The sequence below is a fragment of the Hermetia illucens genome, chromosome 3 (genome assembly GCF_905115235.1).
Source record: "Hermetia illucens chromosome 3, iHerIll2.2.curated.20191125, whole genome shotgun sequence".
Classification (NCBI taxonomy): domain Eukaryota; kingdom Metazoa; phylum Arthropoda; class Insecta; order Diptera; family Stratiomyidae; genus Hermetia; species Hermetia illucens.
Genome location: NC_051851.1, coordinates 74,847,518 through 74,862,691, shown reverse-complemented (window position 1 = coordinate 74,862,691; position 15,174 = coordinate 74,847,518). Strand labels below are relative to the sequence as shown.

General features: G+C 41.1%; 2 protein-coding genes across 2 annotated transcripts; one reads left to right on the top strand and one right to left on the bottom strand.

Annotated features, from left to right (window-relative positions):
- The first annotated feature begins 3,722 nt into the window (after nucleotides 1-3,722).
- Nucleotides 3,723-4,656, top strand: LOC119652865. Its single transcript, XM_038057222.1, has 4 exons — nucleotides 3,723-3,806; nucleotides 3,866-4,024; nucleotides 4,153-4,332; nucleotides 4,400-4,656. Exons 1-4 carry the CDS (start codon nucleotides 3,735-3,737, stop codon nucleotides 4,565-4,567), a joined length of 579 nt encoding a protein of 192 aa, XP_037913150.1. The 5' UTR covers nucleotides 3,723-3,734; the 3' UTR covers nucleotides 4,568-4,656.
- Nucleotides 4,657-7,026: 2,370 nt separating this feature from the next.
- On the bottom strand, nucleotides 7,027-8,550 carry LOC119651496 (DNA-directed RNA polymerase I subunit RPA49). The gene is made up of 5 exons (XM_038055112.1): nucleotides 8,393-8,550; nucleotides 8,127-8,320; nucleotides 7,659-8,068; nucleotides 7,372-7,599; nucleotides 7,027-7,296 (listed from the first exon to the last, which is right to left on the bottom strand). The coding sequence occupies exons 1-5, from the start codon at nucleotides 8,457-8,459 to the stop codon at nucleotides 7,047-7,049; spliced, it is 1,149 nt and encodes a 382-aa protein (XP_037911040.1). The 5' UTR covers nucleotides 8,460-8,550; the 3' UTR covers nucleotides 7,027-7,046.
- Nucleotides 8,551-15,174: the final 6,624 nt, after the last annotated feature.

Genomic DNA, 15,174 nt, shown 5'->3' with positions numbered 1-15,174 from the left:
GCTTTGTCCCGTTCTCAAGCGGGGTCGGCTCATCGTGATCGATTTCGTCATTTAGTTCTCAGTCATCGTTTCGGATGTGATTCAAAAGGTGTCATATCATTTCTCCAACGCAACATCTTCATTTCCATTACCGCAAGACGCCGTTCATTGACTTTTATAGTCGCCCAACACTCAGAATTATGGAGAGGGACATGATCGTGTTTTTAATTTGGTACCGTAAGTGAGATCATTTCTTTTTTCTGCTCACGAAATCGCCACCATTTGATGCGTAACGGGCTAGTGCTATCCTCGCGCTGTTTTATCGGTGACTTGATTCATAGCACGGCAATCTAAGGCCGACGTTGAGGTGCGATGGCCTCTTAGGGAACGGCTTTGCAATCAGTGAAGGTGATAGAATATCGGCGTCTCATGAGAATATAGTCGATTTGCGTTTTATTATTCCCACTATAAAATGTAAGAAGATGAGACGTTTGATGAACCATGTATTCATGGGGTGTTCATGGGTGTTCGCAAAATCGATTATACGCTAACCACCATTATTACGCACTCCAAACCCCTTTTCACCATGGCACCTGTTATCGTCTGCCTTCTCACCCACATGACTATTAAGGTCGCCAGCAATGATGATATAGTCACCAGCAAGCACGTTGCAGGTCTTTGCATCAAGAAGTTGCCAGAAGATATCTTTCTCGGTATCAGGTCGACTTGTCTGTGGTGCATAAGCTGTGAAGAAGTGAATAATGCGATCGGCTGGCCCAATGGTGAGCTTTATCAGCCGGTTCGACTTCTTTAATGGCTTCACGGAAATCCTCTAAAATGACAATGCCAACACCATATTCAGTGTGTGGGCTACCAAATTATAGTTTGGTCTGCCTATCAGCATTAAGGCGTCGGCACCTGTCATTATGGGAAGCTTGTTCCCAGTTTTTAATAGCAGCATCAGCCAATGCTACCGACACCCCAATTGCTGGTTCCGGTCCGGGCATGGGGAAAGTTGAAGCATTTCCCTCTACTCCACAATGACCAGGTACCCAGAGTAAATCCACCATATTGAATCTGGAAACAGAATTCAATCGGTTTCTACATTTCTGAACGATTTTTGAAGTGATCAAAGTACTGCTCAACGCCCTCAATGCAGCTTGACTATCGCGCCATCGGTGTAGAAGACGTCAGTATATCCTGACACGCATTCTTCTGGTTCGTCCCAGTTTTCTCTCCGTTTCAAGATAACATCATATTGTATCTTCTACCAAACAGATGTATAGGGATTTGAGAATGGGAAGGCATCGCGAAAACTAGATTCAGTTCTCCCAATGACTCTTCCAATGCTTTGTGCCCCCTACGTCCATTGTTTTCCCATAGATCTAATCGAATTAGTCTATGCGTCGCTCTCATTGCAGTGCTCTGAATAAACAACGGATGTGGTGCTCATGGTACCGATAATACTCAGACACTCAGTTCTTTGCAGTGTGGCTAGTTTACAGCGAAAATTCTTCTGCTTCACCTTAACCCACCACACTACGCATGCATAAGTGAACATCAGCCTAATGATAGCAACATATATCTACACTACTATCTGAGGCCTAAGTCCCCATGTCGAGGCAAAGGTCCGCCTACACAGCCCATAAACTGTGAGAGCTCGTTTCATCTTTTCCTCTACATGTCTGTTCTAAAGAAGCTTCTTGTCTAGAATAACTCCCAGATATTTCACTTCTTCGGAGAGTTGAAGGGTTGTACCTATCATCTCTGGAAGGCAAAGCCCATTCAGTTTCCTCCTTTTTGTAAATAATACCATTGTGGTTTTATTTGGATTTACTGAAAGTCCATGCCTAAGACACCAACTGTCAATCAAGTCAACGGCGCGTTGTGTATTTCTATACACCATTCCGAGATCTCGACCAACAGCCAGTACAGCCATGTCATCCGCATAAGCTTGAATATGTATTGGCAGATTTTGCAGTTCGCGTAGTAGTGAATTGATCAGCATACTCCACAGAAGTGGCGATAGCACACCTCCTTGGGGGCAACCTTTCGTCGCTTCGGTGTTAGATAGCGATCAACACCCACTTCAGCACACAACAATCCCTGCGTTAGCATAGCGTAGATCCACTTTATTAGATATTTTGAGAATGATGGGCTCCTAAGCCCGCATCAACCTAATGCTGGACCAGACCAAATGGGGAGCAACTTACTCCCTCTTTCCTGGTCCACGGACCCCTCACTTAGGGCTTGTACCCAAACTTCACAGAAATGTCAAGCGCTCATCACTCCAGCATTAAGTCAATGCGGACTTAGGGCCCCACCATTCTCAAAATATTTTCAGCTCTGGCCAGCTCTGGTCAATAAGGCAGATTTGCGCTCAATATAATTCGTAGTCATGTCGTGGTCTACGAATTATATAAACGAGCATTTAACATCTGCGAGCCGCTACGGTCACGCTGCTTCCAGGGCAGAGGTGAGGCAGCGTCTGACGATTTGCCTCTGCCCTGGTAAGAAACCGTAAAGCCATCATCGCTTGACATTTCACTTTATTAGAGTTTCGTCAACACCATGCTCACTGGCGGCATCACAGAGCTTCTGGAAGGGCGCACAGTCAAAAGCCCCTTCAATGTCCACGAAAACCCCCATCGCGTACTCACCCTTCAGAGTTGCATCGTCTATCTTTGAAACCAAAGAATGAAGAGCAGACTCACAGGACTTTCCACGTTCGTAAGTATGTTGGTTTTCATTTAAGGGGTGCGACTTTAGCACTTCCCGCGAATGTGACGCTCAACCAGTCTCTCTAGACATTTCAGCGAAAATGATGTTAGGCTGATTTGTCTGAAGTTCTTTGGATTAGAATAGTCATCTTTCCCAGGCTTTGGTATGAAGACTACCTTCACCTTCTGCCAAGAGGAAGGCACGTAGCCCAGAGCAAGACATCCTCGAAAAATATTTCTCAGAAGTTTCTCTAAGTGCTCTATACCCTCTTTTAGCATCGATGGGTAGATGCCATCCACACCAGGTGCTTTGAAGTGTTCAAATGATAGTATAGCAGCTCTCGCTTTTTCATAGGTAACAACCGCTCTCGCAGCGTCCCACTGAAATTCTCGCTCAGCTTTTAAAAAATGAGCAGCTTCTTCTTTTTCTTCAGCTGATCATTCATACTGATCGTGGATATCCTTATTTCAGATATGATCAAGACGTATAACGTCACTAGTCCAACGAAACATCTTCGTCTCCATTACTGCACGACGCAATTCATTGCCTTTTATAGTCGGCTAACACGCAGTAACATAGAGAGGAAAAGGACGGACGACACCATTGGCAAAGAGAACGCAGCCGTGAAGTTGACCCCTTTCCAAGATGCGGCTAACGTTACAGAACAATTGTTTCGAAATACAAATTCGAACCCCCTTTAGTTGCCTTTTTCCATAAGCAAGAACTACTTTAAGCTCGATTGGCCTGGCAGGTCTGACAGAACCTTTTTCATTTGTGACAAAAAGCACAACACCCTAATTATTAAAATTATAAGCTATTTCCTAATTTGTTTGGTTAGTGATTGAAACAACTACATTGTAAAGACTTAGAGAACTATATGCTAATTATTTTTTGAAGACTAAATAATTACTTCATTAAGCCAGGTAAACGCACATGTGTACATAATTTGGGGTATCTTTTGTATAACTTTCAAAAATATATAAATAGGAGATATCATAAGTAATTATCTAGTTCCTCATTTCTGTTCATCTAAAATGGATATTAGTAAAAACACTTTTAGGTTTATAATTCTTCTAGCAACGTGCGCATTATTGGTTTTTGCTGATGTAAGTGCATTCTCATATCCATGCTGAAAACGCAGGCGATTTTTATTCCTTTCTTGCAGTACAGGAATTCGCTGAGGATATGTAAAATAGAGTGTGTAATAAGTCCATTGGGTCGCCTACGCGTGGTTAATGAAAGTTGCACAATTAAAGCTATGAGTCGATATCGAACTGCTATAAATGCTGACGCATATCTGCTAGAGCCATTTGACGATGTTTTGGTAAGAATCTCAGTAAACTCTGGAAATGTACATACGTATTATATGTAATATCCTTTGGCAAGTTGATTGATATTTTTCTCTATCAAAATGATATCTGAAACTTATCTTAAGATAATATAAACTTACAGATCAATATGCAAATTTTCAAAAAGAACAGCGTTACGTACATACCGTACCTTGTCAATATAACTGTTAACATTTGCAAATTTCTGGGTGGTGACAGTGTTGGTGCAGCTGGTTTCTACACCCGATTCATGATAGGCTGGGTTAATAAATACTCAAATGTAAATCACAGTTGCCCATATTCGGTAAAAAATCAACTACACGTTTCTCTTCCATGAAGTGCAACTTTTTTCGTTTATTCTTTTTCTACAGGGCCTCCTTTGGGTGAGAAATTTGGAGCCATTTGCTGATAAGATTCCAGTTTTTGCTCCCATCGGTGACTATCGATTGGACTTGCATTTCTACCAAAGTTCGCTCAAAAACTTGCTGGCAACTGTTCGTGGTTATGGAACAATTAAATTGAAGCCTTACATGGAATAAATTCTAGAATGATTGCAAGTCAAATAATCAACGATTAACTATGCAGAATGATACCATGATGTGTAAAACATAACAAAGCAAAAACAAAATTAAAACCGCTTTTTTATCTGTCACGTGCGCTTTTTTCGGAAACAGTTCTACTTGTTCACTTAAAATTCGATGGAACCTTTTTCCGATACATACAAAAGAGGAATATCAACCTTTTCTTCAAGTGCAGCGGATGTGACATATCAAATATTCAGTCTTTTCTGCTTGTAGTAAAAGGCGACCCTGACCAATGTGGGAGGCTAGATAAAAGCAGCAGGATCACTCTCAAGACCATTCGACATCAACAACGGTCTACGACAAGGGGATGCCCTATCAACCTGGCCCTGGAGAAAGTGATCCGTGATGTTGAGGTAAATGCAAGAGGTACCATCCTCTTTAAGTCCACCCAAGTACTGGCCTATGCTGATGATATCGACATCATGGGAAGAACGACCCGAGACGTACAAACTGCCTTCATCCAGTTCGAGCACGCGGCCATTGGGGCGAGATCTTGGGCTGCACATCAATGAAGGCAAGACAAAGTGTGTGGTGGCAACGTTAGCACCAAAAACCAACCAACCAACAACATCAAACCGCACTGGTCAAACGGGAAGAATAAGGATAGGAGAATACAAGTTTGAGACCGTTGATAATTTCTCCTATGTAGGGTCGAAAATCACAATCGATAATAGCTACGACGATGAAATCCGCGCACGGTTGTTGGCAGCCAACAGAGCCTATTTCAGCTTACAAAAACTGTTTCGCTCGAAACGTTTCACCATAGGGTCAAAGCTCTTACTGACCAAGACTAAAATCTTGCCAGTCCTTATGTATTCCTCGGAGACCGAAGAACTTTTGGCCCCCTACATGAGGATGGACGATTCCGTAGCCTACATAACGACGAAATCTATGAGCGACACCATGACCGTCAAGTTGTGAATAAAATGCGGCCCAATAGGTTACGGTGGGCGGGTCACTTAATCCGTATGGATGAGGATGATCCAGCCCGGAAATTCTATAAGGGCAATATCTATGGTAGAAAAAGAAGACAAGGCAGACTCTGCCTGAGATGGAGCGATGGCGTAGCTCAGGACGCTAGACAGCTTTTAGGGATATAGAATTGGTGGACTTCGGCGCAAAACCGGGATGTCTGGAGTTCTTTATTAAGGCAGGCCTAGACTGCATAACGGTTGTTGCCCCGTTGATGAACGGTCTAAGACAAGGGGGTGCTCTATCTTGCGTCCTCTTTCACCTGACCCTGGAAAAAGAGATCCGTGATGTAGATGTTAATGCAAGAGGCACCAACTCTTCAAGTCCAGCCAACTACTGGTCTACGCTGACGATATTGACATTATGGGAAGAACAACCCGAGATGTACAGTACAGGCAGCGCAAGATCTCAGGCTGCACATTAGTGAAGGCAAGACTAAGTTCATGGTGGGAACGTCAGCACCAAAAACCAACCAACAACCAACCGATACAACAACTGCCTGGTTGTGGATAAAATCCTGCTTAACAGGTTCCGGTGGGCGGTTCACCTAATCCGTATGGGTGAGGATGATCCAGCCTGGAAAGTCTATAAGGGCAATATCTATGGTAGAAAAAGAAGACGTGGTAGGCCCTGGTTCTGATGGAGCGATGGTGTAGGCCAGGATGCCAGACAGCTTTTTGGGATATCGAATTGGTGTATCTTGGCGCACCTGGATGATGATGATGTACGCCGAAATCCGGCGCCTGAGTGAAAATCATGCTCCGAAACTGGGCTCGCGTTGAAAATTCTGCGGGGAACACTATTTTTTCATAGAAATTTCTATGTCGCAAATTAGTTTGTGAATATAAACCTACAAACATGAATAAGATTTGCGACTTGCACTGCGGAATCGATTTCAGCTTAAAGGAACTGTAATGTTTGAAATATTTCCTACAATTTATGAAAAACTACGACTTTGTGGAATTTTCGACTTAAAGATTGAATTCTATACAGGAAAATTTACGGGACCGCCAATGAAAAGCCGAAAAGTTCGAGTTAGAGATGTTTAAAAATAATCAATTTTTTGAAAATGCTAACTGGGTTGTAGCCCCCTAATTGCAATGATAATGAAACTAAAGCGCAGTCTCATTAAAAATAAAATGAGGGAAAGAGTAGCAATAATAACGAATAGACTGTGTGAATGCCTTACACTCCAGAAAGGACTGAAGAAGAAACAAGCAAATGAAGATTCGACTACTAGCTACTGATAGTTGGTTGTACTCGTTTCCAACCAGATATTGGATCCCTGATCATTAAGCTATCAACAAGTTCCGCCACTTTTTTTCTTCTTAGTACGAATTTAAAAGCAGCTCGCACTTGATTGACCGAGATAGAATTCGAATTCCATACATCTGCGAATCTACTCAATTTCCGGGAGGTGGAAGTAAAAAAACAAAGACAAATTTCTCCATTTCAAATCAGTTTAATGCTTTCGACGCCTACCTGTAAACAAAGTTCCTATTTTCACTTTGCTGGGCAACCTTAAACTTATCAAATCAGTCTTGCTGATCGGCCTAGCGTACACCAGTTGTGCATACTTAATAACTGTTTGCCTGGACATCGACAATTCAGCGGAAAGCGTGTTCACATCCATTTCATATTCTCCACTTGTTAGCATCGCGAGAGCAATATAATAGCATATTGCCTTTTCCTTCGTGAATCGTGTCTTTCTCCTGTAGAATAGGAGAATATTTATCAGGAATTGGATTAAATTTTTCTAAAACTCATAGCTTTGTTGATTAACTCACATTGAGGCCATATTCGGCTCACAAAATCGAAGGCGAATGTCATTCTCCACCCTTTCAGTGATATTTGAAAATGTCGCCTTCCTCAGATCCTTTTCGCGACCTTTTATAAGATTCTGCAGCGCATCCATATAAATCAACATTTTCACTTGTGTGAGGCTTCGGCTCGAGTCTGGCGCAGCTGAAGATTTAACGGCGTTCAGCTTCGTTTTCAGATACTCCGAATCAATTCTGCAAGACAAACCGACATTCTTAATTGGAAACCTCCACACTAGATGGTTAAAACCTACGGTAGGCTATCTGGATCGTTTTCAACCACCGCCTTTGCCTCTTCGTTCAGTTTTTCGAGCAACTCAGCTGGAATGATATCAACAAGATTATAAATATCTTCCACTCGCTTGGCGTCCGCGTTGAAAGGTGGCCGAATTTTATTGATATTGGTTTCGTCAATGGAAACGTTAAGCTCTTCCTCGTTAACAATTGACTCTTCCAACGTCTTGTCCAGTTGATTCTTCACGACATCGACGCTGACTTTCATCCTTTCAGTGCGTTCCAGGGCTCGGTTTGCAAAGCGACCGCCAAACTGCTTGATCATCATGCTCCGGGCGGATTGTTCGGCCAGTTGATTTCCTAATCTGATTTCCTGTTTGTGGTATATATCGTTCAGGAGTGAAACGTCGTCTACTTGAACCAAGCGAACCTAGAATTCATTTAATTGATTTAAATGTTGATTTTTGTGAGTAGTACGGGGAGCCCACTTTGCCAGTTGATTTGTTTCTAATTGCCAAGAAGTTGTTGACAAGGTTTGAGGACAAATCATCGTTTATATATCCGTGGTAGACACTATTTTTTGTAGTAATGACAGCCATTTCTTTGTTCGGTTGGTGAGAATCCTTCGCTTTGAAAAAATTAACGTCGGCGTTTGGCTGTAGTTCGCCATTCTGGAAATCCACTGCAAAGTAAGATATTGAGTGTCAAATAATATCGGCAATTTAATGGGAGAAATGATATAATGATCACTTACAAATGACGGGATTGTCTACTTTCTTTGTCTTTGTTATAATTTCAGTCACGCGAACTTTTTCGGACATGATGAGAAGATTGTTTTCCTCTTAAATCTGCTCTAATGTCCGTAGCTGTCAGCAGTACCAAAACAAACCAAGCAACACGTGTGAATGATTGTCAAATGAATTTGGTTCTAATATGGTTCGTGTCTGCGATGAACCGGAAGTGTGGTGAGAAACAAAGAAAAGCATTTTCGAATCGGAAGAGTCATTACGGAATATCTATTATAGAGATAGATCAATCTTTGCAAGTGAATTCCCGTTAGCCCGGATGGCGTGACCATACCATCGAGGACGATAGGATATGCTCATTTCGATTGTGATCAAAACGTGTGACCCCACTAGTCCAACGCAACCTCTTCGTCTCCATTACCGCAAAACACCGTTCATTGTGTTTCATAGTCGGCCAACACTCAGAACCATAGCCACTGACAGGGATGGTGCCTATTTCATGGGGATCGGTCATCAAAAATTCAGTTTTATTTAGATTCAATCTGAGACTGTGTTGTACGAGGCGATCATTCCACAAGTTGATCGAGATCATTTTTGTTATTAGACGCTATGAAAAAATCATTTGCATAAAGCAGTGTATATGGCACTGGAAGTTGGATGTTCCGTGTGACAGTGTCCATAACAAGAACGAAGAAGAGTAGCGAGAGGGCGCTGCTTTGATGAACATCAAGAGAGACACGACACGGTTTTAATACATCCGCTACACTCCGAACTTTCCTTTTTGGATCGTGGTAGACCAATTGAACCCAGGGCGGGAATTCTTCTGGCGCAAGGTGTTGTCGTAGAGCATACCAGATGAGTTCGTGTGGCGCACGATCAAACGATTTCTCCAGATCCAGAAATGTAATGTAAAGAGGACGATGCTTCTAACGGTGTTTCTCCATGAGTAGCCGAGCAGCATGTATTGCGTCAGGTGTTCTGCAGGTCTTGACAAATCTGGCTTGATTCACGGTTATTTCAACGATTTCGCGAATACGGTTGTGAAGAATGCTTTCAAAAATTTTCAAGGTATGGGAAAGCAACCGGATCGGACGGTAATTTGAATATTCTGCTGGACTACCTTTCCTTTTAAACTTTATTAAAATCGGTTCAATGCCTGTCTGTCTGTCACATGCACTTTTCTCAGAAACGGCTATACCGATTGAGACGATATTTGGTGAGAAGGTGGGAACGGTGTACCCCCCCCCCCCACATACAGTGAATGACACCCTTCTACATTGAGTTTTAGGAGGGGGGGGGGGTCCCCATACATGTAAAAGGGGGTGTAATATTTTTTTTCCCGAATATAGTCATGCGGGGTGTCAAATGAAAGGTCTTGATTAGTGCTTTTCGAAGTCAGTCTTAGTTTTGAGATTTGTTAAAAGTTTGTAGTAGTATAAAATATAATATGAAGCATATTATCCCCAAATTTGATCAAAATCATACTATTAGTAACAAAGTTAAGTAGCTCAAAGTTGTCTTTACCGTGTAAATTTACAACCCGAAGTAATGAATCTGATATGTTAAATGCATGTACATAACAGGCTACGTACAAATGGGATAGTTCTACACTCAAATATACTCACACACGAAGCAAACAAAACCTTTCATACCTAAAGCGCCCAGCTTCCGGTTTCCCGACTTGTTCCACATTGGAACTGTGGTACTTTCTCGCCAGCCAGATGGTGTTCTACCTTCCTGAATAACCCGATTAAAGAATTCATTGAGCCACAGTGCTGAATTCCCGCTCTTCTCATTCCAAAACTCTGATGCGATGACGTCCAAATGGCGACAATGATTGTGGAAGTGGAGGATGAACAAATTCTTCAGTTGAAATCTGCTCGAAATATTCTCGCCACCTATCCGTCGCGGCTCGACGTTCTTGTCAATAATTCAACAGAAGTTTTCGATGTCGGTACAGAGCTCTCTCGCCATCTCGAGTGTCGGGTGACAGCGATCACTTTCTTTGCTTCCCTGTTGGTATTCCTTTAAATTTGTCAATTGGCCCGCGTTTTATTGTCAAGAAACTTGTGATCGAGGCGTTTCTTTTCACGGGCCCTCATTTCAACATCGTCATTCCAAAGCCAAGTATCTCGGAAGATGTATCGCTTACCTGGCTTGGTGACCCTGAGGGTTGCAGAGGCCGCTTTGTAGATCGTGTCTTTAAATTGGTTCCACGATTCTACGACATTCGTAATGGTTGGTAATCGCGTAAGTGAGATTATTTCTTATTTTTTCTCACGGAATCGCCACTATTTGATGCGCGGCGGGCCAGTGCGTTTCTCGTGCCCTCTTCTCGGTAGCTTTATTCACAGTACGGCAATCAACGGCTGATGTTGAGGTGTGATCTCAAATTGAACGGCTTTGCAATAAGGGACGGCGGTAAAATGTGTCCGCAAAAATTGATTATATGTTCGCCACCCTCATTGCGCGCTCCAAACCCCTTTTCCCATGGCACCAGTTACCGTCTGCCTTTTCCGTTATTTGACAATTAAGGTCGCTGGCAAGGATGATGTAGTAACCAGCATGTGAGAATATTACCTTTTGGTTGACACTGACATTCAAAGTTTTGAATTATTAACTTTTATTGAACAGATATCAATTTGGGCAGTATTTCGGAGCCTAGGCACCATATAGTGGCAGCCTTTTCATTTTTTTTGCAGATTTTTCGGGTGGGTAATTTCGGAGAAGAAAATGGACTCCCCACCTTGCCATGCACTTCCCACCTTGCCATGCCCCACCTTGCCAAACAATTTCAAAATCGAGACCGGCTTCTGGAAGTACTAACCGAGACCTTTCATTTGATATCCCACGTGACTATATTTGTTAAAAAAAATGTACACCACCCTTTTGCACACCTGTCCATCAAATTTGGTGTCAATCGCTATAACCGTTTCCGAGGAAAATGCATATGACCGACCTTAAAAAAGTGCTTTCCATTGCGAAAAATATTAAAATTTTAGACAGATTAAAGGGAGGGAGAGAGTGCAAAGATGGTTGCTCATGTTTTTGGAATAACCGAATCCCAGAGAGATCGATTAAAATGAAGGAGAATTTGGTAAGAGCAAGTGTCACGAGTGTAGGTTGTCAGGCGGATTCGACAGTAATTCGTGTTCGCGATTCTCACCTGGAAAAAGCCGAAACCTCTACGTTTGTGGATCGAAGACGCTTCCCAAAAAAATGCGCTTCTTACAGGACACTTGATTCGATTCAAAGCAAAGAGAGTTTTCGATCACTTCTATTCTTTAGAGCCAATCATTGATGAAACAGTCAGTAGTAAGGATTTTTTTGCCAGCAAAGATTGGTTCGAAAAATTTGAAAGGCGATTTAACCTACACAAGATAAAATTTGTCGGCGAAGAAGCATCTGCCGATTTTGAAGCTGCTGCCAGATTCCCCGAAAAACTTGCAAATTTGATAAAAGAGAAGGATATCAATCAGATTAGATTTTCAATCCTGATAAGACAGGACTGTTTTGGAAAAAGATGCCGAAAAGAACATTCATTTCAAAAGCTGAGAGAACTGTTCCTGGATTGAAAGCCTCTAAAGAACGGCTAATCATTCTTCTGTGTAGCAACGTATCTGGCGATCTCATGCTTCACCCGATGGCGGTAAACAAATTTCTCAATCCATGAGCGCTTAAAGGTAAAGATAAAGCTAAATTGCCAGTGTTTTGGAAGGCAAATAAAAAAGCATGGGTTACAGCGAATTTATTCACTGAATGGTTTTCAGAATGCTTCATTTCTAGTGTAAAATCGTATCTTGAAAATAAAACAAGTCGGGAAACCGGAAGCTGGGCGCTTCAGGTATGAAAGGTTTTGTTTGCTTCTTGTGTGAGTATATTTGTACGTAGCCCATTAAGAATATGCATTTAGCATGTCAGATTTAGTACTTGGGTTGTAAATTTACACGGTAAAGACAACTTTGAGCTACTGTAACTTTGTTACTAATAGTAAGATTTCTATCAAACTTGGAGGTAATATGCTTCATATTATATTTTATACTTCTACTATAACTTTATAACTCTGAGATAAACTTAAGGGGGTTTTACTCAATTTTCCCAAAAATATTGTAAAATACTATTATTAACTTAATTTGAACAGATATCGATATGGAGAGTATTTTGAGGCCTGGGCACTATATAGAGGCAACTTCACGATTTTTTTCAGATTTTTCGGTTGGGTAGTTTCGGAGAATGGGTCCGTTAAAGAAATCATCACTTTCCATCCCTCCCACTCTCCGCCTTTTCAACAAATCGCAAAACTAAGACCGGCTTCGCAAAACTAAGGCCGGCTTCTTGCAAGAAAACGAAAGATTGCATTATTCTTAGACGAAATTTACAGTGCTCATACCATCGTTTCAATGAGCAAAAAAAAATTGTCAGAGCTATTTTATTATTGTCAAAGAATTTTCAGCAACGGTACCTTATTTACTATTCTGTTTCGCTGTAACAATTACTTACCGCGAAAGCATGTTATCATCAGTCGAGCACATTTTAAGCTGGAAAAATAATAGGGACAGAATAATAATAATAATGTAAACACAAAACCTTATTAAAATCGGTTTACTGTCCGTCTGTCTGTCTGTCCGTCACACGCATTTTTCTCGGAGACGGTTACAGCGATTGACACCAAATTTGGTAGAAAACTGGGAACTGTGAACGCTCACGCATACAGTGAGTTACATCCTTTTACGACGAATTTAAGGGGGGTCCCCATACATGCAAAATTTGGGGTGTAAATTTTTTTTCATCAAATATAGTCATGTGGGATATCAAATTAAAGTTCTCGGTTAGTTCCATCGAAGCCGGGGAGTGCGGGGGGTTGAAAGTGATCATTCTTTTAAGGGGGCCATTTGCAGAAACTACTCAACCGAAAAATCCGAAAAAGTCAGGACGCTGTCACTATATGGTGCCTCAGCTCCGAAATAACTTCTATACTGATATTTGCACAAATAAAGTTGTTATTATAGTTATTACTATAAGTTTTAGTAATTGGCCCCTTAAGTTCATGCTAGCACCACGCAACAATATAGGGTATAACATAGAGCATGATCTCACCAAGTTCGGTGGAAATCGCGCTATTACTAACAAAGTTATAATACATCAAAGTTGTCGCTTCTTTGCAAATTCAAGACTATGAATGTCAATATCATCCGAAAGTGGATACTCTCACATAATACACGCATATATTACCTGCTACGTACTAAGAAATACACAAAACCATTTGTACCGGTTTCCCGACTTTCTTATCGTAGAAGTCGTATCAAATATTCTTGGAAGGATGTTTTGTAACTCAGTTTTTAGAAATAAAATGAGCATTTATTACGGGAAGAACGTAATTCGAATACACATTTTATATACGTCAATCAAAAATAACAAAAATAGAACTTATTCTAAAATTACCAAAGGAGGGAAAACTATAAAACAACAGATATTATAGAGTGATCCAAAAACACGACTTCTTCTTCCAAGCCAATATAAATGAAAGAAAGCGGAAACGATTAAAAAATCCGATATGTTGGTGGGGGTGTATCCAAAAACAGCCAATTTAAACATCATCTGATTTGAAAATAGAACCTGGTGCTACAGTTATTAGCCGTACCATTCAGCACAAACTTTACCATTTTAAGCGAAAATAACGTAAAACAACGGTTGAAATTCGGGCTTGGGTCAACCGAATCAAATAATTTTGTTTTGATCATATTAAGTTGAGCATTCTAAAGGACCAAAAATACCCCATTAAGGCCGTAAGTATAGATGCGGATCAATCATGATCTGGGGTTGTTTTTGAACTGCTGGTCTTGGTCTTCTCTGCTTGGTGGAAAAGAGAACGTACGCTGGAAGCAACCTACACACCTTGGGAATAAATATGGCACTTTATGTGGAGGATTTCAATAAGGTGAGAGTTTATACACGACAATCATTCAAAGCATTCAGTAAAAGTGGTGAAAACTTGACTCCATTCAGCAAAAGTTCAATTTATAGATTGGACCCTCCATTTTCCAGACTTTAATCTGATCTGTAAGGCTCTTTGAAAAATACTTTGGGAATTTATAGGTATAAAAATAACGGTAAATTGTGAATCGTGGAGGAATCATTATGTAGGATCACATGGGAAGGGAAATTTAAATTTTTTACATATTTCTACTTATTATTTTGTTGAATTTGTTAAACTGAAATGAATAACAGTTAAAACAATAGAACTAAGTGATTTTACAGTAAAAACTTATGACAATAAAATAAATAACTTTTAAATAATGAGTAAAATGTGCTTCTTACTTTTATCACCACTGTATATTTTTCAGTTTTCCTAACTGGAGACTTCCTGGCTGCCCAAATTTCACTGGAGGTCGGGAGGAGAACTCTAGAGGCTGATGTGGCGTCAGGATTGAGTACCTTCTTGAATTTATCCTTAGCAATAGGCTAGAAATATATAATATATATATACATCAGCACGAGAAAACAGGCAATAGACATAACTCTAGGGAATACTTAGATGGAGGAAGTCGGATGTGCCATCTACGTCGCATTCCAGAATAATCAAATTCGACATTGAGGGCCACTCGAAACTAGTAAGAATAATAACGAATCACAGGAGAACAGATTGTCACTCCTATACAAGGTACCTGTGTGATAACATGGCTCATCTACCGGTGGATGGTGACATCAGGATTGAAATAGAGCTGGAGACAGTAGTGGCGGATCTCAACAAAATCATTATTGACACATCAGAGGCCAGCTGTCCGTCTAA